Here is a 23,750-nt window from a genome sequence, read left to right as displayed (position 1 = left end):
TTTCCAATGGAGGTACATCAGGTTAGTGTGATTGCAATAGTTTACATGCAATAGGTTTTGTGCTTTCTTGATTGTGATTACTGCAACTTAATCTTGTTCTTGGCTATATAAATCTTAAATGTAGAACATAGAAGAATGAAGTACATAGAAAAAAAATGAAGCTAAGATAGGTGAAAAACGAGAGAGAGAGGTTCATTTAATTAGAAGTAAAGGTTACATCGATCTCACATTGGATCCGACTAGTAAGTCACTTTGGGCTCGTTTTGAGAATAACTTATTTGTGCTCAAAATGTCACTGTGACGGTATCTCAAATCAGTATCAAATTATCATGTGACAAAGTTAGACACATTAAAACACCATCACAGTAACGTCTCAGATGTAAGTTTCTTTCCATTCAACCAACATATTAAAGTAACCTATTTCCTAAACCAAAATGGGCGCGCACATGTACTACATTATTATCACATTGGCGTCCAAATTTTTTAAACTGTTTTGTAACTTAAAAAGCTGAGAGCTTTGTTGGAGATTCAGAAGTGCAGATGCTAGCAAGACTAATAAGAGACTCTCCCACACTACCACACAAAGCTTGGCTGGAAAGCATGTGAAAAACTCAGCCAACAGATAGCAGCAGATATGATCTCATTCGATCGAAGGAATCGCATTTGAAATGTGCATCTCAAATCTCTATATAAGACACACCATGGTCCCAAAAGTGTAATTTTCATATTGTCTTTTTCTCCAACAAACATTACCAAGCATTTGTTGGATTATTCGAAATGAAGAAAAAGAGGGCTTACTCCTTATTATATATCAACGGAATTGATTTCGTCGTGTTTTGCTGGTTCCTCCACGCAAATCATACTTCCAAACTTCTTTAGGAACCCATGCAATTGGTTCTTCCTTTTGAAATTGGGTTGAATCCAATCAGCGTGTTTTGCTGAAATCTCCATTGTATATCGCCGCGGCGGCAGAGGGATGTGGTGGTTTTGGTGCGGTTTGTTGGGTTGCAACTTGATAGAAAGTTGGGGAATGGGAGAGGTCGGAGAAGCAAATTGTTTTTTTTTCCTGCAAAACCGAGAGAAACCAAACAAAGAAAGATTTAGAAGGATGGATTTGTACCTTTAAATGCTTTGTTGCTTTCCTTTGTCGTGTATTCTCTTCTCTATTTGCCTTTGTCTCGTTGAATTTCCGCAGCAGTTCACTTCTTTGATTTCTCTCCAACTTTCTCAAGATCTCTGCCGTTTGTTCTTCTCTGTTGTCTCTCAATTTCTGCAGTGTACCTCCTCCTATTTTTTTTTTTCTATTCTCCTTTCTTACTGCAGCTGATGCCTATTTATAGACATTCTAGGAGGGCTGTAAAGTTTTTTTACGTGGGGAGATGGAGGCCATCTCTTCCGCCACTTTCTCTTAACCTCTCCCACTAATTGTGCACTTTCTCTTAACCTATCCCACTAAATGTGCAATCTTCCACGTCTTGCATAAAAAAAATAGGAAGCCCTTGTTCCACGTTACTTTCCCCTTTTTGTAGGAAGAAATACATATTTTCTTTTTTCTTTTTTTTCTATTTTTTATTTTCAGTTCCCGTTTCTTCTCCTTGTAGACTTGGATTTCCAAGTCTAGGCAGGACTTCACGTGGGTGGCAGCATTCCTATTTTCTTTTGAGAAGTTTGTTTGCTGCAAAACTCTTTTTTTTATCTAGGGGTTTATCTCATACTAGGTGACTAACAGAGAAGGCAATTCAAATTCCCCCATTTTGGTAGTTTTAGATAAATAACATTCTTCAAAACCTTTTTTTGAATTTCTTTTGATCAGTTCTTCCGCACAAGCTTCTCCCGCACCGTTGTTTTACTATTTGTTATTTTCTTTGAAAAGAAGAACATAACGGTCAGTAAGGCTTCATTCAATTTTTTCCGTTTTGTTTGGATTTGAATGAATATTCCACAAGTTCATTTTTTTAATTCTTGATTTGTTGCAGGTGTCTTTTGGTGGTGACTCTTTGCTTTGGAAGCTTGCCTGATATCTTCGTACAAAACAGTGAGATATTTTTATCTCTTTGGTTTTGATGTGCAGCTTTACTTCCATTCATCTTTAGTTTTTTTGTTGTTCAACAAATATATTACTTTACAATGCAATATATAACCTTGACCAAGCATTAAAACTAGGGAACTTTAACGAAAAGCACATGGTACTGTTCACTTTAACGAAAAACCACATTTTTACACTAAAAAGTCAATCCTGGTACTATTCACTTTACCATTTATTTTGTCCTTATCATTAAAACTCAAAGTTTTCAAGCCATTTTCATTAGTTTTCCTTTAAAACTATACTTTATTTCCTTGCCTTACATATGCCTATCATAAATATTCACATAATCCAAAGCCATTTTCTTGGAGCCTCTAAGACCATCTCCAACGTTGGGCTAAAAGCCAAATTTTTTAGCTCGGACAATTTAGCTTTTAGCTCAGAAATAGTTTTTCTACTTCAACCCTTCTGGTCTAAAATTTTAGCCCGGGATTATTAAAGAATGAACTTAGGCTAATATTTTTTCTTAAATTTACTTTAAAAAAAATTATGTAGACTATTGTAAATTAATTATATGAACATTTTAATCTAAAAATATTTAAATTCCGATAAATATTGCAAAATTACTACATCCATATATGAAACTCATGAAACACTATGGAAGAATATGAAAATCATGATATAGATGTATAAACACAAAATTTGGAAATGGTAGAAAGAAAAATTGGAATAATTGTAGGAGAAAAGTGAATTTTGTATGGATGTTTGAACAAATACATAGGTATTTATAGAGTTTTTTGGTAAATTTTGAGTTAAATAATTTTTTTTAATTATTTTAGTCTTTGGATTTAAATTTGGGCCGTTAGATCTTTTTTTTTTTTTTTACCATTAGATTTGATTATATTCGATCTCAGCCGTTGGATTCAATAAATATATAAATATAAAAACAAAAAAAATATAAATTTGAATCTAGGCCGTTGGATCAACCAACGGCCTATTGATCGCGATCGTCGGATCAAAGTAGCCGTTGGGACGCCTGGGAAAGGTGGCCGACAGGCCCACGTGGGTGGGGCCTTGTCTGTCTAAAGGGTAGAGCATCGCGCGCGTCAGGCGAGTGGGTGGGGGGGGTATTGGTGCACAAACGCCGAGTTTCACTCATTTCGGTGAGGCCCACATCGAATCATGGGCTAAATTTTGGGGGGAATTTGGCTTGGGTTTGGCTTTTAGCCCAAAGATTTGGCTTGGGTTGGGTTAGGTTAGGTTTGGGAGGGGGGATAAGGGGGAATTTGACATTTAGCCCATGGTTAAAAATGGTCTAAAGGGACAAGAAACTATTTTCCTCCACCCATCCGCAACCCTATCGGCTAAGGAAAGGCCAACAAATCTTTTTTCCCATCACCCACTTTTGTTGACCCGCATTTTATATTTCAGGGAATGAATGCAAATGGAAAAATTTGTATCCAGCAAGCTGTTGACAAGGACGGAAAAGAGTTTGCCACGGGTCTAGAGTATAAGAGTTCTTCTCCATTGGCTTCACTTAACTACAATCTATCTTTTGGTGATCCTCCCACTTGGTTTCTCCCTTCTAAAGTGAACTCTAGTCATCTTGACTTTACTTAAGAAGATGGTGCTATCAAAGTTGCTCGGAATCAAGGCGACTTATTTCAGGCCTATATTCTGATGAAAGTGAACAATGAGGCTAATGGAGACACCAAGTTTAAGGTTGACCATGATTTTTTTTCGCTTCTACACAAAATGATTCGGGAGAAGACATAATAATGGGGTTCCGATGTCAAAGTCACAGGTTGTGCTACTTTTCAGGTTGGTGTGCTAGAGTGGACAGAGGCTACCCTATGAACTTATGCAAGTGTGCTGCGTCAAGCAGATATTTATGGCGTTGTGGCAGTGTCTTGTTAACCTTATGGATACTCATCCAATGTATGGAAAGCTTTTTGTGAGTTATAGGGTCCTTTAACCATCACCTTCCATCAGGGAAATGGAGAGATGAATATTTCATTATATGATTTGAAGGTTATAGGTGGTTCACCAATTCTTGGTGCTCCTTACGAAGAGTTTATTCCTCCAAATCATGACTTGTGCAAGAAAGAGTGTACTCGTCTACTTTTTCCTAACTCTTGAGAGTTTATTTCCCAACTGTGCAAGTTTTATGGGTAGAAACAAAAATTTTGGGATCAATGGTTGGCTCATTTTTATCGAGGAAAAATAATTTATGTGGGTTATGGTGAGGAAAATCAACGGATGTTCCCGAATGAGCAAAAGATTTTTAAGGCCCAAGAAATCCCACTGGAAGTCACGAAACAAGGGGCCTTGGCTGCATTTTTAACATTCTGGCTTTGTAGATTTGTTTTGCCATTAAAGGGCAGTAGAATGAGGCTCGAGACTTTCCCCATGGCTTGTTTGATGGCACAAGGCTCTAAAGTCTCTCTTGCGCCCACTGTTCTTGGCTATATTTATCATGGCCTTGGGAATATTGCTTCTTGTCCGAGGGGGCCTGGATCAACATATACTTCCATGCCGGTTCACTATATTGTTGGCTGGTTAGGGGAGCATTTTCCATATTTATACCGACCTCGTCCTGACAGTGATTTTCCTAAGGGTTATCCTCCCTTAGCGAGATATGCGGGTATTGAACCCAGGAAGGTTAGTATATCTTATGCAAGGTTTATTTTCCTGAGTGAAAAATCGATTATTTATCGCTCAACTGCTTTTGTGGAAGAGAAAGGTTGTTCTTTGATGGATAATGAAGACTTATCTGATGACCATTTTGAATTGTTGGTCTATGTTCGCACTGCAAAGGTTCTTGTCAAAATTGGTGAACACCTTTGGATAGAACCATATTTTCCTAATAGGTTTGCTCGTCAATTTGGCTTCGATCAAGGGGTTCCAGCGAACAAATTAGCATTTGGTGTTTCTAGTAGACAAAATTGTAGTGTTGAGGATATGTTCGAAGCGCAGGTTGTGCTTCTTAGGAGGAACACTGAATCTCTTTTTTATGTTCCACGCTCAACTCATCAAGGAACCTGTACATATTGGTATTGCAATTGCAAGTGGTGGAGGACCTCTTGTGCAACATATCTTGGGATTTCTTTGACCAATATTTACGCTATCTTCAATAAATGTCCTTTTAATAAAAAGACAATTTTTATTGTGTCAGTCTTGAGAGACATATCCCCAGGTCTGAGAAAAGAAGTTTTGCTTTCTGAAGTGGGAATTGAGAAGTCTCCTAGCTTGCGACCAGTTGGTGAGAGTCTTAGTTTGTGACAATCTGGTCAGAGTTCTGGTCTTTCTAAAAACAAGAATGCGATAGCTGACAAGAAGTGCAAGGTTATCATCTTTTTCACCAAAGTCTTCTTTAGGGAGTAGCCATGATGAGAATTTTAAGCATGCTCATTATGAGAAACTTGATGATCTTAGTGGTGTGGATATTGAAACTGTAGTTGTTGCTGATGCAGGCAATTTACTTCAGAAGTGATGTCTAAAAATTCGATTACACCATCTTTACATGCAAAGGTGATGAACCAACCTTACGGGGAGAAGTCAGTTGCTTATGTGTCAGATGAAGTTGTCCCATCATCTTAGGCAATGATATATTATTAGTGAAGTAAAGAATATTTTTGTCAAACTTTCCTCTTGCAACTCACCTACAAAAATTCTTGGTTGTCGTGATGAAGTGAATCTGGTGTTTGATGTTTTGCATCCCATTATTAACCTTTTGGAATCTGGTCGAACAGAGCTTGAGTGGTTTGTTTGAAGGGATCAAGCCAAATGTAGTTCATTCCTTGATTTTGGGAAAATAGTTTTTACGACTGTATCTAGTAATAAAACTAGACTACCTACGTACCCTGTAAAGGGATCAAGTCGAACGTAGTTCATCCCTTGATTTTTGGGAATTATTTTTTTTTACTTTTTTTGTTATTATTATTATTTTATGACTACACCCATTTTTAATGATAGGCTGCCTACATACCCTTTTTGAATGATCAAGTCATACGTAGTCGAGCCAAGTTGCAAATTTCTCTTTCATAATACAAGGTTAGATTTTCATTTTTCACGACGTATTGACCATTCATTTGCTTGATGATTAATTTTGAATCACCATAAGCTTGAAGGTAATCAATATGCAGTTCGAGTGCAATTTCAAGTCCGATGATGAGTGCCTCGTATGCTGCCACATTGTTTGAACATAACTCCATGAGTGAAAATGAATACGGGATTAGGCCCCCACATGGTGGGATGGACACAATACCTACCCTTGTGCCTTTTTTCCTTGCTGCTCCATCGAAGTAAAGTTGCCATTGAGAAATGTATGTTGAGAATACTTCTTCATCTGACAAATTGCTCGGTAACTCCATGTTGTTGGGAATAGGATGAGCTGCTAAGAAATCAGCTAGTGCTTATCCCTTTATAGCTTTTTGATAGACATACTTGATTTCAAATTCCAATAGTAGCAAAAACCATTTTGCAAGACGACCGGATGGCATTGGTTTTGACATCAAGTATATGAGCAGGTCCGCTTTAGATATCAAAGTAATATTGTGTGACAGTAAGGGGTGGTTTGGGAGTAAGGTGCTTAAAAAAAAAGTACCCATGAAAAAAAGCTGTGAGAGTTTTAGGTGTTTGGTAAACTAAAAAAAAAGGCTTATTTTGGAAGCTGCTGTGAGAATAAGCTGAAATCAAAGGAAAAAGCTGAAGCTGCTATTTGCAGCTTTGGAAAACTGGCTTTTTTTCAAAGCACACGAAGCTACAGTGCTCCTTTAATGAAAAGACCCACTATCAGACTACCTTTTTTTTTCCAAAAGCACTTTTACAAAAAAGTTTACCAAACACTCTGCTGATTTATTTCACAACCGCTTATTCTCACAACACAGCTGCTTATTCTCAAAGCAATTTTTTTTCAAAGCACAGCAATACCAAACCAGCCCTAAGTAATGTCGTAGCTTTTGTAAGCGAAGACTAAAGCCAAGCAAATCTTCTTGATAGGGGTCTAATTTTGCCTTGCCCCTACAAGCATTCGATTTAAATAGTAGAGCGCATTTTCTTTTCCTTCTTCATTGTTTTGTGCAAGCATTGTCCCCAATGAGCGTTCAAGTGTTACGATATACAAAATTAAAGGCTTCCTTTTAATTGGAGCTATCAACACTGGGGGTTTCAAAAGATACTCTTTAATGCTGCTGAGAACGTTTTAACACGTGTTATCCCACACAAAAGGCACGCCCTTTTTTATCATCCTCGTGAATGGTTGACATCTCTTAGATAAGTTTGAGATGAATCTCCTAATGTATGCCAATCTTCCTTGCAGTCCTCGTAGCTCTCGCAGGTTTCAAGGATGAGACATTTCCACGATTGCCTTGATTTTTGAAGGGTCAACTTCGATTCCTCTGTACCTTACCACAAAGCCAAGAAATTTTCCAGATGTCACTCCAAATGCGCATTTCAAAGGATTCATCTTTAATTGATGTTTTCAGAGTCTGTTAAAGACTTTCTTTAAGTCGTTCAAATGACGTTCCCTTTTTCTTGTTTTGATGATGAGATCGTCCATATGGCATTCGATGGTGCTATGCAACATATCGCTGAAAATGACGATCATGGCTCTTTGGTATGTGGCTCCTGCATTTTTTAGTCCAAACGGCATTACAATGTAGTAATAGACTCATTTCGGAGTGCGGAATGTCGTAAGTTCTTTGTCTTCAGGTGCCATTTTAATTTGATTATACCCTGAGAATCCATCCATGAAAGATAGAGCCCAAAAACCGGTTGTGGTGTCTACCAATAATTCAGTAATTGGAAGTGGGAACTCGTCTTTTGGACATGTGTCATTAAGATATTTGAAATCTATGCAGACACGAATTTGTCCATTCTTCTTTTTTACCAGTACAATACTGAGGAGCCATGTAGGGTACTGAACTTTTCTGATAAACCTAACATTTATCAGTTTGTCAATTTCAGCCTTAATTTCTACTTCAAGCTCAGGTTGAAAATGTCGTGGTGCTTATTTAACATAACGCCTTTCTTTTGATATAGCCAATCTATGAACTGCCACCTTAGTGTCTAGACCAGGCATATCTTGATAACCCCATGCAAACATATCTCGGTAATCTTGGAGAAGACATTTGTAATCTTCTAATTCTTCCGGTGTTAGTAAGGAACTTACAAATATAGGATTGGGCTCATCATTTGTTCCGAGATTGATTTCTCGAAGTTTAACCATAGTGGCTTGCCCCCCATTTCCTATTTGAGGTGGTGTCGGTTGAGCGTTGTCAATAAACTTGGCTGATTTGTCACCATTCCCCTCTTTTTCATCTTCAATGGTGACACAATTTACTTTAGCAACATTATGAACTTCTTTTTATGTGCTTGATTCCTCATCCATTCCATAAGCTTCACTTTCTAGAAGTGGCGATGCTTTGTTGATGGCTCTGAAGCTTGCGCAAGTACGACTTTGCCCATATTTCTTTTTGACAGGAAACAGGTGGGGAATTGTCTAACAGGTGCAATTGGCTCATTATGAGCTTCCTTGCTTCTTTCTTTAATACCAACCATGCTAACTTGAACAACGTCTTGTACTTCTTCTTGTGCGTCATCATTTTTGTCTCTGTTTATCGTCACCTTTTGGCTTTTGACTCTCCACTTTTTGCTTTTATGAGATTTTAGATTGAGAGTTAGTGATTTTACCAAGTCGTTAGAAGACAGAAACTCAAGGTGGCTTGTTATTTGACTCTTCTCTAGTCAACATTGCTTTCTCGAGATCAGTAAAGCCTTCCAACTCATGATTCTTGGTTTCTGAGACAAATGTTTTGAGCATGCCATTTTCTTGGTGCACCGTGACATTGATAGCACTCTTTTTAGCTCAATGCCTCTTCACTTTTATCTTTAATGGAACTTTTGATGAGGACTCATTTCCGTTGAACGAAACAATGCGACCATGTTGACCATTATTCATTTGCAAATTTGTTGAGACTATCAAATTGCCTCCAAGAATTGATTGGTTGATTCTGTGCAGAAGCTTCGTGTAGTTGGTCATGAGTTCTTCAAATGCATTTTGGATTTGCTCCATTGCCTTATTTTCAAGTTCTCTTTGATCTTTTAATGAGCGGTTGAGAACTACTTTCTGGATTTTGGAGTTTTAGAACTGTAATTTTGACTAGCCTCGACGACTTTGCCTTCTCCACAGTTGGTGATTGTGATTCCTTCTGCACCACTACATCTTTTGTTGGTTATGAAAAAGTGACTTTTGACTGTTTATAGAATTTTGCATCTGCATAATTCACTTCTTCACCCCTAAATAGGTTGATGTCCACTAGAACTTTCTCGACTTCGCCATTCACCAAAAACTTGAAGCATTGATGAAGTGTAAAATGAACGACACCATATGTATGAAGCCATGGACGTCCTAATAAAACACGGTAAGATGTGTCAGCATCGATTACATGGAAAAAGGCGTCATAGTACAACTCTCCTATCTCTATTTGTAACGTTATCGTTCCCATTACTTTTTGTCCCACTTGATTGAAGCCTTGAGCAGTTAGCATTGACGGTATCAGTTGACGAACATTCATCCCTAAAGCTCGAAGTGTTCGAAGAGGAAGCAGGTTTACTGCTGATCCACATTCAAGCAAGATTCGATTTATTGATGTATCTCCTACCAGTCCACTGACGTACAAGGGCCGATTATGATACTCGTCTCCAAGTATAAGGTCAATTTCGTCAAATGTGATACTTGTGAGGCAGCAAGCGCAATACTTTGGCTACGTTGTATCCACTTCTGCAAATTTGAAGCTTGTTTCAAATACTTTAGGACTTGTCAAAGAAGCGATGAATGCTTCTCTAAGCTCCTTTGACATTTTCAGAGCATCGTACACACTGAGAAGAGATGGGATGAGCTTAAAATGGTCGAAGATGTTGTATTTGCCATCTTAGGACTGTAGTACATCTTTTGCATGTCTCTTAAAGGTACTTGATTTTGTGGTTGAGACTGAAATTTCTACCGCAGGCTCTACAGTGGTAGTGACTGGAACCTTTCTTGCACTTGGATTGTCAGAATGATTGACTGAATCAACTGCTTCTTTACATCCTTTTTCGTTCTTATACGGGATCTTTTGACCAGAGCCTAAAGTTATTTCATCTACCTCATCATCGTTATGGATTTCACATGAGGTTGCACGACACTTTCCAATTTCTTCTTCGGTTATCTTACTCTTGAAAAGTTTTGGAGGGAGGTAGTCTTTGAAGGTTATTGGTGCTCTGAAAGGCTGCTTGTACTCATCATCTTGAAAGACTCTAATACTTCTTTGAGTACTTTTCTTCTTATTCTTTCTATCCTTTGAGGGTGGTCAACTCCATAATTTTTCTTTTGATCATTTTAAGGAAGAAAGACGTTTAGCGGTCTTTTTCACCTTCTTTTCTCTAACAGTTTGCCACTCGTCTTCGGATTCGAGTGATGACTCCGACGAATCCTCCCAAACATCAAAACTTGGTGCTGTCATGAGCTCGTACAGAGTTGGAATTTTTGGATTTCTGAAACGAGGCATGCCAGGATAAGCATGGACAATTGTGGTTTCATTATCGACATGGAATCCTACAGGGATTGACCCTTTTGGTAATGGAGAAGAGGGTGTTGATTTTCCTTCGATCATGTTGGACATTGCCGTTTGATGTTTCGAGGATGAATCCACCTCGATCTTGTGCTTATTGATCTTCTCTTAAATTATATCCTTAAGGATATAACAATCCTCTATCGTATGGTTGATGAGTTGATGACACCGACAATACTTTGGATCATCAGTCTTATTTACTTCAGCGAGACACTTTGGTTCAGGAAGCATGATCATCTTTGGTGCAAGGAGTTCATCGAAGATAGTTCCAACATTTTCATCATCAAAACTATATTTAACTTATTTTTTTTCCTTAAGCGAAAACCTCCTCATCCATTTGGTTTCTTCTTTTCTTTTTGCATTGTCATTTTTCTTGTCTACTTTGACAAATGTCACCATAGAATCTCCCTTCTTCGGCGTTCTTTTGTTATCTCCTTTCTTGGTGTCAGACTTCTTTTCTAAGTCTTGGATCATCTTTCCAATCACATTTTTCTGGGACATTTGCTTCTCCACATTACTTGCCTTAGATACCAACCCGTCAAATGTTCGAGGCTCTGCAATTCCTACAAATGTTGCAATCTCGGGGATAAGATTGTTATAACATATTTGCACTACAGAAAATTCAGAAATCTTTTCCATGCATTGTAGGTTAAGACTCCTCCATCTTGTGATGAATTCGCTCACGCTTTCTCCAAGCCTTTGTTTCGTTTGAGCCAAATTCATTAATGTGGCCTTTTTCTTTGAATTGACGAATTGAGCTAGAAAAGCTCTTTGCATATCATCCCACGTTAGAATAGATCATGGCTCTAACTGAGTGTACCATGTGAAAGCAAACCCTTTGAGTGACTGAACAAACTGTTGAACCAATAAAGGATTTGACTGTGATGTTTCCCTATAAGCTGAGTAAAAATGAGCTAAGTGTTCTTAGGGAGAACCATTCAAACCATCAAATTTATCAAGGCTTGGTTTTTGATACCCTCGGGGAAATGGCACTGTGTCATAGTGAGCTGGATAAGGCTTCTGGTATCCAAGAATTGGTGTCGTTAAAGACATTTGAAATTCTGATCTTTTTAGTGAAAATTGCATTGATATCTTGATGCGTGAGCTGGCTACGAAACTTTCTCATTCTGTTTCTTTTCTTGCTCTATGTCCAACATTATTTATGCTAGCTTGCAGGGCTAACTGAGCTGCTAAAGTCACAATTTCCGCTTCCTTATCAGCCACCAAAGATGCCATTTCTGCTTCTTTTTCTGCTAGTTTCCATTACATTTCTAGCATTTGTTCTTCAGTGTTTGATGCACCAGTCATCAGAACTTGCATGTTCTTAGATTCGATGCTTTCATTTATTTCCAACCTTTGGAATCGAGTCATTACTCTAGGAATCTCTTCTTGGGAAAAAGATTTGTTTCCTCCAGAAGTGTCTCCAATGGAAGATGAACTCTCAGGAGAGTGGACTGTCAATGCTCGGGCCCTTGTACGCATGATAGGCCCCTCGAATTGAATGTTGTCACCTTCCTCGACAAGTTCATAGGCCTTGGCCTTTTGTTGAACATTTTCGGACACTATTGGTAGGATTTCTCCATCTTCCTCAACAAAGGTCATCATGACCGACACCGTTATATGTAAAGTAATTGGGATTGTTCCGATCATAATTTGAGTGATGACAGGAACCTTGATAGGCGGTGATGATGTCACTTTGACGATCTTGCGTTGAGGCACCATGGTGTCCTTAGATGAAACAGCTCCAAGAAGCTCCCTTGAGACAATTTCGATGTCTTCGAGTAAATGCTCCCTAGCGATCTTCTTCCTAAGAGCTCATGTCGATCTTTTCCTTGCATTCATCAGGGCGTTCTTCGATGGGCATTTCTTCGGCCCATCTTTGATGACTTTGACAGCCACCTTGCATGTCTTTATCGCTACCTTCGTCTTCACCATGCTACAGTTAGTTGGTGCTTGATCGATGGTGAAGATGATTCGGCGACTAGCACGCCTTCCACATCCAAGTTTGGATTCAACAGCAGGGAGTTCATGGAAGTAAACAGTAACTTGTGGCGCCATGCTTCCTGTTTACAAAAAACAAAAACATAGCACATTAATTATCTTCGAATTTAGAGATGAAACGGAAAATGGGTCCTACTGGGTGTGCCAAAAATCATGTTGAGCAAAAATTGTACACAATATGTAAACAAATATTTCACTTGACACAATTTCACTCTCGTTCATTTTTTTGAAGAGGGTTTTATTAATTTGAGTTCAACCTATTCTAGGCTACGCGCCTATTAATGGGAAAGGAATACCCCTTGATTCTAATATGAATAAATCATAAATTGGGGATTTGGGTGTTTATTTGATTTTGCAACTGCACCTAGGTTTAGCCCTAAATTGCCTACGTACCCTCATTGAAGGATCAAGTCACTCGTAGTTCATGATGTATTTGTTGGGGCTTTATGCCTTGTGCAGTTTTAGCTCGTGATGGCGAGGACTTTGAACAATTGAAGCTTTTGATGCCTTGTGCAGTTTTAGCTCTTGCGGGTAAGGACTTTAAGCCATTGGAGCATTTGATGCCTAGTGCAGTTTTAGCTCGTGTGGGCAAGGACTTTGAGCCATTGGAGCAATACGTGGCTTTGTGCCATTTAAGTCTTGTTACGGCTTCATGCCCTTTGATACTTGGTACGGCTTCGTGCCATTGAGATTTGATACAGCTTCGTGCCCTTTGAAACTTGTCATGGCTTCATGCCAGTTGAATTTGGAGTGGCTTTGTGCCATTTAAATTTGGAGTGGCTTTGTGCCTTATGAGAAAACTTTATGGTTGGATGACTATTGAAAAGCTTTCATGGTTTTGTACCACTTCATTTGTCAAATGAAATTAACGGGTATATTTGTAATAAAACCCACTAATATTTAGTTTTGGCATTTGACTTTGGCTTGGTACTATTTCTTGCTCCATGTTTAATTTTAACTTGATGGAGGTCATACTTGTGATAAACTCACATGAGAGGTATTTTATTTTTCCTCTTCCTTTGCAGCTTCCTTCTCCAATAGGTTTCGTAGGAATTCAATCCTATTTGAAATTTGTCTTTGAAAGCAAGAAAACTGGTCCCTTTTTTTTGGTGAAAAAGACTTTTTTTACTTGTCTTTCCTGTTGAGTTTTAAACTTTTTCCCTTCCTTTGCTTTTGGCTTGTAGCTTTTGTCTCCATGCTTTTGATTAAACTTTCAACCAACATTTAACGATGAGCTGCTCATTTGAAAATCACCATGTGCTAAGCTTTTTTTTATATTTTAAAACAAGCTCTCTTTTGTCTATGAACTAATTCAATCATGCCCATGAATTAATTCAAGCTACAACTTCCTGTTTGGATTTGTTCTCGTAGGATCAAACCAGTCTTTAATTAGAGTCATGACAAACTTCACCTCTTCACCTTTTTATTTGCTAGTTGGAAATCATTTCTTCCAATTCTTAATTTAGACAGAATTTGAAAGAAACTTTGTTCAGCAACAAGCAACGCCCATTCTTCTTTGGCTGGGCTTTTTTTGGGTTTTTGTCGCAAGGAAGAACACCAAGGGCTTTTGAGGATAACCATGATCAATAGGTTAAACTGAGATTTTGATGTTTATCTAGGTTTTGATGTCAACGGCGGTGAATGGAGTTCTTGGGTACTCTTGTTCTCTTCACATTTAGACAGAAAGAAAACTTCTTGCTATTGCCATTTTTGGACTGCTTCGTTTATAACGACCGGGTCTTCAAATGGCTTCCATGCTGGGTCAGTAATGGCTTGACAAGACAGCAGAGAGCACCTTTTGCAGGATTGATTTTGGATTCGAGTTTCATCCGAGTGATCTAGATCACTCTTAGCAATTCAAGAAGGCATCATGGCAGGGAGTTTTTGGTCGTGAAACATGGACAACAGCGGCATCGACAGGAGACTTTGGTTTGAACGGGAACCCTTTTGTAATTTCTGCAAGTAATTTTCTTCTTTGTCGACATCCCGAACCACGGACGCTCGTTCTCCTACTTCACTAACCAATGGTCTTCTTCTCTGCGGAACAAAGGAACCAGTTTAGGTGGACTTTGCTTCTTTTTCTTTATCGTCAGCAACCCCTATTCTTCTTAACTCCAAGACAACGGCTGCGACGGGGTTTTTTTCTTTGCTGGAAGCATCCTTCTTTTTGGTGTGACTTCTTTCTCCAACTTTGTGCCAAATTCTTCGAGTCTTATTCCTCTTAATTCGAAGTTTCCCAATGAGCTCCTAAAACAGAGCAGTAGTAACTGCCAAATTCTTTGAAATAAGCTGTTAAAACGAAACAGCAGCAACCACCAAATTCTTTGAAATGAACTCCTAAAATGGAGCAGCAACAACCATTTCAACTTCGGCAGCCATTGCGGTTGTTATTCTCACGGCAGAGGACTTCGTTCATGACCATCTTCTTTTACGCCGTCGATGAGAAAATGGAGCATGCTGCGACGCTAGGCTGGAGGACAGAGAGGCTGCTGTGGCCGTCGGTGTTGTTGAAGTGGTGGTGTTCGGTGGCATCGCATCGGCAAGTTGGGCAGAGATTCTCGGTGGCGTTCTCGTACATCTATGGCTTGTCTCATTCGGAAACCACCCTTGCGTCGTTGATGAATTTCAGAATCATTGCTGGGCACGGTGGGTAGGCATTGTTCCTCCATGCAAATCATACTTCCAAACTTCTTTGGGCACCCATGCAACTGGTTCTTCCTTTTGAAATTGGGGTTGAATCCAACCATTGTGTTTTGCTGAAATTTCCATTGTATCTCGCCGCGGCGGCAGAAGGATGTGGTGGTTTTGTTGCAGTTTGTTGGGCTGCAACTTGATAGAAAGTTGGGGAATGAGAGAGGTCGGAGAAGCAAATTGTTTCTTTTTTTTTTCCTGCAAAACCGAGAGAAACCAAACAAAGAAAGATTTAGAAGGATGGATTTGTACCTTTAAATGCTTTGTTGCTTTCCTTTGCCGTGTATTCTCTTCTCTGTTTGCCTTTGTCTCGTTGAATTTCCGTAGTAGTTCACTTCTTTGATTTCTCTCCAACTTTCTCAAGATCTCTGCCGTCTGTTCTTCTCCGTTGTCTCTCAATTTTTGCAGAATACCTCCTCCTATTTTTTTTTTCTTTTCTCTTTTCTTACTGTAGCTAATGCCTATTTATATACATCCTAGGAGGGCTCTAGAGTTTTTTTTTACGTGGGGAGATGGAGGCCATGTCTTCCGCCACTTTCTCTTAACCTCTCCCACTAACTGTGCAATCTTCCACGTCTTGCAGAAAAAAATAGGAAGCCCTTGTTCCACGTAACTTTCCCCTTTTTGTAGGAAGAAATAAATATTTTCTTTTTTTTTACTATTTTTTATTTTTTATTTTCGGTTCTCGTTTCTTCTCCTTGTTGACTTGGATTTCCAAGTCTAAGCAGGACTTCACGTGGGCGGCAACATTCCTATTTTCTTTTGAGAAGTTTGTTTGCTACAAAACTCTTTTTTTATTTAGGGGTTTATTTCATGCTAGGCGACTAACAGAGAAAGCAATTCAAATTCCCCCATTTTGGTAGTTTTAGATAAATAACATTCTTCCAAACCTTTTTTTGAATTTCTTTTGATCAGTTCTTCCGTACAAGCTTCTCCCGCACCATTGTTTTACTATTCGTTATTTTCTTTGAAAAGAAGAACAGAACGGTCAGTAAGGCTTCATTCATTTTTTTCCGTTTTGTTTGGATTTGATGAATATTCCGCAACTTCATTTTTTTATTCATGATTTGTTGCAGGTGTCTTTTGGTGGTGACTCTTTGCTTTGGAAGCTTGCCTGATGTCTTCGTACACAACGGTAGGATTTTTTTTATCTCTTTGGTTTTGATGTGCAGCTTTACTTCCATTCATCTTCAGTTATTTTGTTGTTCAACAAATATATTACTTTACAATGCAATATATAACCTTGACCAAGCATTAAAACTATACTTTATTTCCTTTCCTTACATATGCCTATCAAATGAATTAAAGAAGATTAAATTGTAGAATTAATAAGGGGTGTGGGAGAAGGGTAAAAATGAGTGTGTAGATAGTACTACTTCTACTTAAAGTTGACTTTTTTTATATACAACAATGTTCACGAATAATATTTTTGAAACGCTGTTGTGCAATACCAACTAGTGGTAATTTTGTTTTGAATGTTGGAAGATGTCACAAGTTCGAGGGCAAGACACTAGCGCTAACTTGTAAAGCTCACAAGATGTTAACCATGTTAAAACAATTGTGGTAATGCTAAGAAACTAACGCTTAAACATAGATTTGGGAATAGCAAGAAAGAATAGGTAATGCATATTCATACAAAAAAACAAAACAAAAGGAGAGATTAGGCGGTCCATTCGATGAATTTCATAGTTAAATTGTATAATAACAAGAAAACACTTGGTCAGCTCATGTTATATAATGGAAGGAATGCAATTTCATTAGTGATACAGTAATTTGAAGTGGGAATGCTGAGTATTCTTACTCTCACATGAAGGTTTATCATCAAACTGTTGTATTTTGATCTTAATTTCGTAAGTTTGATGGATCTGATGTTAAGACGCCATGATCCGTTTACTTACAAGTCCTTGATGATGGTTTATACTGTTTTTGAGTGAGGAGTAGGCCGAAATGGCGCAGATTTTGGCACCCACTTGACAATGGCAGATGAAGATTACAAAGAGCTCAACCACTGCCAGTCCTATGACAGCAAAGATGTGGGGTATCTTAAATCAGTAACAAAATATCATGTGACAAAGTTAGATACATTAAAACACCATCACAGTAACGTCTCAGATGTAAGTTTCTTTCCATTCAACCAACAGATTAAAGTAACCTATTTCCTAAACCAAAATGGGCGCGCACATGTACTACATTATTATCACACTGGCGTCAAAATTTTATAAACTGTTTTGTACCTTAAAAAGCTGAGAGATTTGTTGGAGATTCAGAAGTGCAGATGCTAGCAAGACTAATAAGAGACTCTCCCACACTACCACACAAAGCTTGGCTGGAAAGCATGTGAAAAACTCAGCCACCAGATAGCAGCAGATATGATCTCATTCGATCGAAGGAATCGCATTTGAAATGTGCATCTCAAATCTCTATATAAAGACACACCATGGTCCCAAGAGTGTAATTTGCATAATGTCTTTTTCTCCAACAAACATTACCAAGCATTTGTTGGATTATTCGAAATGAAGAAAAAGAGGGCTTACTCCTTATTATATATCAACGGAACTGATTTCGTCGCACCCTTTGATTTTTGTTTGCATGCTTGTTTGATGTCGTCGATTGATTTTCTTTACTTTACTAAATTAAAAGTTCAGAAACAAGCATGGAGTGTACGTGTGAAGAAAAAAAGCGTGTTAAAATCAGTTCCATGTATCAAATATTATACAACTCAATTATTAGTCCATCCAATGAATTGTATGATTAAATATGAGTTTAGCATAAGTCATCGAAGTTTATACATCTTTTCAAGCTTTTACTTTGAAGTTTGAGTTGTATCTCTAGTGAACATGATTACGTTGATCACCCCTTGTATATGATAATGATATATTTCCTTGGAATCAAGAAGCTAATCCTTTTTTTTTTTTTTTTATACAACAAACCATATGATATTTATAATGATACCTATACGACTAGGTGACATGCATACAATAAAGCTGCGTTATTATTATGTAATCAACCACAACTAGGTAGGTAGGTATTAATCTGACCGCCAATATATATATTCTTCGTATCCGCTTCACGTTAGCAAGGTTAGACATATCTCTTTAGTGGTTAATCAAAATACAAGATGGTTGACTATTTTTATCATTATATTAAAGTGCCGTTCCGATACGAAACCTAGAAGAAATCCGTTCATTACAATTGATATTCCATCAGGAGCTATATAGATCAGAGGTTGGAACCGCTAAAGCTTAGACTGCAGCGTTGCCGGCTTAGTTGTTTGCTTCGTTTGTTGTAATTGAACATGAAATCTCTTCTAATCAAACGAAACAAGCAAGTGATTGAATAATAAACAATGAAATTCAATCCCCCATTGACTTTCTTGTTATGGGGAAGTAAATATATTACTTTACAATGCAATATATAACCTTGACCAAGCATTAAAATCGTACTTTATTTCCTTTCCTTACATATGCCTAGCATAAATATTCACATAATCCAAAGCCTTTCTCTTGGATCCTCTCTTGGAGCCTCTAAAGGGACCAGAAACTATTTTCCTCCACACATCCACACCCCTATCTGCTAAGGAAAGGCCAACAAAATCTTTTGCCCATCACCCACTATTTTATACATAAAACTCCCCCACCAAAAATACATCTCCTCTCCTCTCTCTCTTAAGCTCGTTCCAGCACAACCCAGTTCCTAGCCAAGTTGCAGCAGTCTTCAGGTAAATCAATGGGGGACTGGAAAGTAATGTACTTTTTTTTTTTAATTAATGGCTGATGGGGTAGTCAAGCATTCGGTCAAAACTAACAGTATCTGATACTACATTTTATCATTTCTTGCCTTGTATTTGTAACTCTGCTGCAAAAAGTCTGCCAAATGGTAGAGTTTTTACTACATTTGTTTTCTCTGTTTCTTTTTCTTCTTCATTTTTTTTTTTTTGTGAGATTTATTATTACCTTGTTTATTAATTAGGGCTCTGTTATGTCATTTGGTATATGCTTTACAATGTCAAAGTTGTCAGCTGTCAAATGTGCGTTTACTATTTTTTGTAATTCCTTTCCACTTGTCCAATACGCTGGTTTTATCCACGTACCATTTTTTATCTCTCGCACATTCACACAATTTTCCAATATCAAATTGAATGAATTGAATAAGATTAAATGGCAGAATTAATAAAAAGTGTGTGGGGGTAAAAATGAGTGTGTAGATAGCACTACTCGTCCAACAATACTTAAAGTTGACTTTTTTATACAACAATTTTCACGAATAGTAATTTCGAAACGCTGTTGTGCACTACCAAGTTACCAACTAGTGGTAATTTTGTTCTAAGAAACTAGTGCTAACTTGTAAAGCTCACAAAATGTTAACCATGTTAAAACAATTGTGGTAATGCTAAGAAACTAACGCTTAAACATAGATTTGGGAATAGCAAGAAAGAATAGATAATGCATATTCATACAAAAAAAACAAAACAAAAGGAGAGATTAGGCGGTCAATTCGATGAATTTCATAGTTAAATTGTATAATAACAAGAAAACACTTGGTCATCTCATGTTATATAATGGAAGGAATGCAATTTCATTAGTTATACAGTAATTTGAAGTGGCAATGCTGAGTATTCTTACTCTCACATGAAGATTTATCATCAAACTGTTGTATTTTTATCTTAATTTCGTAAGTTCGATGGATCTTGATGTTAAGACGCCATGATCCGTTTACTTACAAGTCCTTGATGATGGTTTATACTGTTTTTCAGTGAGGAGTAGGCCGAAATGGCGCAGATTTTGGCACCCAATTCACAATGGCAGATGAAGATTACAAGGAGCTCAACCACTGCCAGTCCTATGACAGCAAAGATGTGGGGTTCTCTTGTGTTGAAACAGAACAAGAAAGGACCAGCTAGGAGCTCTACTAAATTTAGAGTGCTCGCCACCAAGGCCGAAGGTTATACAATCAACAGGCTAGAGGGTTTACTGAACCTGGACCTTACTCCATTCACTGACAGGATTATTGCCGAGTACATTTGGTATGCCTCATCTTCTCCCATCTGATATTTGTAATGCATGTTAGCACTCGCAAACTAACTGCACCTGAAAGAAATTCGGCAGTCAGTTGTTTAATCTTTGATATCATGGTAGGTTGCTTCCAAAAAATGTTATGATGTTTTATCATTTTGCAACAGGATCGGAGGGTCAGGGGTTGATGTCCGCAGCAAGTCAAGGGTATGATAAATGTCCATGGACTTTAAATTTTAACTTTGAAAGATTGAGGTTCGATTATTCTCATGCGTATATTTGTTTACAAATGTTTCAGACAATATCAAAACCTGTTGAAGATCCGTCTGAGCTTCCAAAGTGGAACTATGATGGATCAAGTACCGGACAAGCACCCGGTGAAGACAGTGAAGTAATCTTATAGTAAGATCTTCAGAACAAAACCACATTTATGGTTGTATCTCTTCATTGTTACAGCATGAAATTTATATAACTTCTATCTTCCAGCCCTCAAGCGATATTTAAGGACCCTTTCCGTGGTGGCAACAATATTTTGGTAGGTATCACATATAAATGTTAGTACTGTGATGTCCAGTGAATCTAAGCATATAATAAAAAACTTAATTGACATAATTCTATGAATTCACAAAGGTAATTTGTGATGCTTACACACCGCAAGGCGAGCCTATCCCAACTAACAAGCGCGCCAGGGCTGCTGAGATTTTCAAGAACAAGAAGGTTATAGACGAAGTCCCATGGTAATTTCTCCCTTGATAACTTAAGTCTTAGTTTTAAATTGTGTGTGTGTACCTGCCTGTCTCGTAGGTGTTTCGGACTGGAATTATAGTTTTCATCCCTTTGTGTTAATACATAGTGATTAACAACGTAGTCATGGTTGTGTACATTAATGTGTCAAGTATGTGTTTATTTGGATTCGAGAATCTACTAATCTTGACCATTATTTTCAGGTATGGGATTGAACAAGAGTACACATTACTCCAAACCGATGTGAAATGGCCTTTGGGTTGGCCAGTTGGAGGCTACCCTGGTCCTCAGGTTGTTATTCTGTTTGCAAGTATCTGTCAGTTCAGCCTCAATAATTTTATTTCTAGTATTTAAACGTCTGTCTTATAAAATCTTTCGCAATCAATAAGTACCGGGTAATGATGCATCTATTTATCGCAGGGTCCTTACTACTGTGGAGCTGGTGCAGACAAGTCATTCGGCCGTGACATCTCAGATGCTCACTACAAGGCTTGCCTCTATGCTGGAATTAACATCAGCGGCACCAACGGGGAGGTTATGCCTGGCCAGGTTTTCCTTTCTCCCTTCTCTATCTTTTCCTGCTTCTGAATTCAAGTATTGTAGCTATACCTTTTTTCATCCATCAGTAATAATCATCAGTATTATCATGCAGTGGGAGTATCAAGTTGGTCCGAGTGTGGGAATTGAAGCTGGAGATCATATCTGGGCTTCAAGATATATTCTTGAGGTAACTCATCCTAATCATAACTTGGTGGCAGTTTTGCAACTGAATGGTATCATTCAACTAGTTTTGGTGTGTCGATGCGTCCTATGATTCACTAAAAATTGTTTATTTTTTCCCTACCCTGGCAGAGAATCACTGAACAAGCTGGTGTTGTTCTCACACTTGATCCAAAACCAATAGAGGTAATATAGATTTTACCATATACCGATATTTTCAGTATTTGTACACCGATGAATGAACTTATCCCCTATTTTGCATCGACAGGGTGACTGGAACGGTGCAGGATGCCACACCAATTACAGGTAATTAGCCAATACAACATTGATGAAATGGACAATATTTACGTATAATTGGATAGTATGCTTAGGAAAAATAATATATTGAATAATCATTGCTTTCACAGTACAAAGAGCATGAGGGAAGAAGGAGGCTTTGAAGTTATTAAGAAGGCCATTTTGAATCTTTCCCTTCGCCACGGTGAGCACATTAGTGCTTACGGAGAAGGAAATGAGAGAAGGTTGACAGGAAAGCATGAAACAGCCAGCATTAACACATTTTCATGGGTATGCCCTTAACAATTGTTAGCTGTTTCTCTTGAACTTTAAACTATGGAACCAGAAAGTTTCAGATTATAAAATTTATAACTAAATACTCCGTTAACTTGAACTCGTAGGGAGTGGCTAATCGTGGTTGCTCAATCCGTGTTGGTCGTGAAACTGAGAAGCAAGGAAAAGGTACTACCCCCAGTTTCAGTATTTACCATCTTAAGCTGTGGTTAAATGTGTAAATATATTTGTGTTGTCTTTTAAGCTTCATCGGCATGCTCCCAGCATTCCTTTCTGTTATGTCACTTTTATAAACGACCTGCACCACTGAACCTTTCGATTTTGCTGACTCTTGTGTTAGGTTATCTGGAGGACCGTCGTCCAGCTTCAAACATGGACCCTTACATTGTGACCTCACTGCTGGCAGAAACTACATTGTTGTGGGAGCCAACCCTTGAGGCTGAAGCTCTTGCAGCTCAAAAGCTTGCATTGAACGTCTGAAACCAATTCGCCGAAGATAATCCACTGGGGCCTAAAACGCAGCTAATTGGGACAAAGTAGCCAAGTGTGGGCAGCATATTCCTTCACCTTTTAAATCCTTTTGAGAAGTTCCTTTGTAAATAAAGGTCCCATTGTCAGTGATTGTTCATGTCATGCTCAACTTTGTAGAATGTTTTCTTGTATCGAAGAAATCGTGTAGATCGGAGAGCCTTAATTGAATCATTTGACAGTTTATTGGATATTTTATGCAGCATATGAACTCTGGTTTTTGCTTAAGAAATAAAGTTCATAACTGATTCGAACTGTTCATTTTTTAAGTCCTGGTTCGAAGATCTTCCCTGCAAATTCACCAAAATCTGAAAACACTATGTTCATCTATTTATATAGTCACACAGACAGCTAAACCTTGTCATCAAATTCTGGTAGAAGTGAGTGAGATTTCAATGAGGATCCGAATAACGAACGATTCAGATTATGGGATAAATTCTGTAAAGGTTCCAGACGCGTAAATAGTGACACATGAATTGGTTAGCACTCGAGCTCTACTGTGTACAATAATACGCGTTTCTTTTGCCAGAAAAGAAGCATTAAACAGAGAGAAGTATAACTTTATTCTTTTATTTTGTGTGCTTAGCAGGGATCCTTTATTCCATCAAAGTCTAAAGAGCTGCCGTGCAGAAGTGATTATAATTTGTTTATTTCCGTATGTTAATTCTCATATCTCATTTGATTTATTTAATCTAATTTAAAAGCGAAAACTAAACAGCAATGTGTAGTAGAAAGAAAGGGAGTGTGCAGAATTCAAATAAAGGATTCTTTGGCCCTTCCATGAGGCAAACCCAATGAAGGAAAAGAATGTAAGCCATTTCTTTGAATTAAAGACACATATTAAAATTC

The 23,750-nt window shown here is 38.0% G+C and overlaps 1 protein-coding gene, 2 long non-coding RNA genes and 1 pseudogene across 3 annotated transcripts; 2 read left to right on the top strand and 2 right to left on the bottom strand.

Moving 5' to 3' along the window:
- Nucleotides 1–169: 169 nt before the first annotated feature.
- LOC126596831 (uncharacterized) lies at nucleotides 170–1,359 on the bottom strand. Its single transcript, XR_007614035.1, has 2 exons — nucleotides 799–1,359; nucleotides 170–591 (listed from the first exon to the last, which is right to left on the bottom strand). It is a non-coding gene; the product is annotated as an uncharacterized LOC126596831 (long non-coding RNA).
- Nucleotides 1,360–3,457: 2,098 nt separating this feature from the next.
- LOC126595272 (uncharacterized) lies at nucleotides 3,458–5,795 on the top strand (annotated as a pseudogene).
- An 8,097-nt stretch (nucleotides 5,796–13,892) lies between these two features.
- On the bottom strand, nucleotides 13,893–15,906 carry LOC126596830 (uncharacterized). Its single transcript, XR_007614034.1, has 2 exons — nucleotides 15,580–15,906; nucleotides 13,893–15,459 (listed from the first exon to the last, which is right to left on the bottom strand). It is a non-coding gene; the product is annotated as an uncharacterized LOC126596830 (long non-coding RNA).
- Nucleotides 15,907–18,880: 2,974 nt separating this feature from the next.
- LOC126597535 (glutamine synthetase leaf isozyme, chloroplastic-like) lies at nucleotides 18,881–23,162 on the top strand. Its single transcript, XM_050264327.1, has 14 exons — nucleotides 18,881–19,045; nucleotides 20,081–20,350; nucleotides 20,507–20,546; nucleotides 20,638–20,741; nucleotides 20,826–20,874; nucleotides 20,970–21,076; nucleotides 21,287–21,374; nucleotides 21,504–21,632; nucleotides 21,736–21,810; nucleotides 21,936–21,989; nucleotides 22,072–22,109; nucleotides 22,211–22,370; nucleotides 22,481–22,541; nucleotides 22,714–23,162. Exons 2-14 carry the CDS (start codon nucleotides 20,097–20,099, stop codon nucleotides 22,851–22,853), a joined length of 1,299 nt encoding a protein of 432 aa, XP_050120284.1. The 5' UTR covers nucleotides 18,881–19,045; nucleotides 20,081–20,096; the 3' UTR covers nucleotides 22,854–23,162.
- Nucleotides 23,163–23,750: the final 588 nt, after the last annotated feature.

Source organism: Malus sylvestris, chromosome 13 (assembly GCF_916048215.2).
Source record: "Malus sylvestris chromosome 13, drMalSylv7.2, whole genome shotgun sequence".
NCBI classification, from domain to species: domain Eukaryota; kingdom Viridiplantae; phylum Streptophyta; class Magnoliopsida; order Rosales; family Rosaceae; genus Malus; species Malus sylvestris.
Note: the sequence above shows the minus strand (reverse complement) of the source record. Positions and strands in the feature narration are given on the sequence as shown.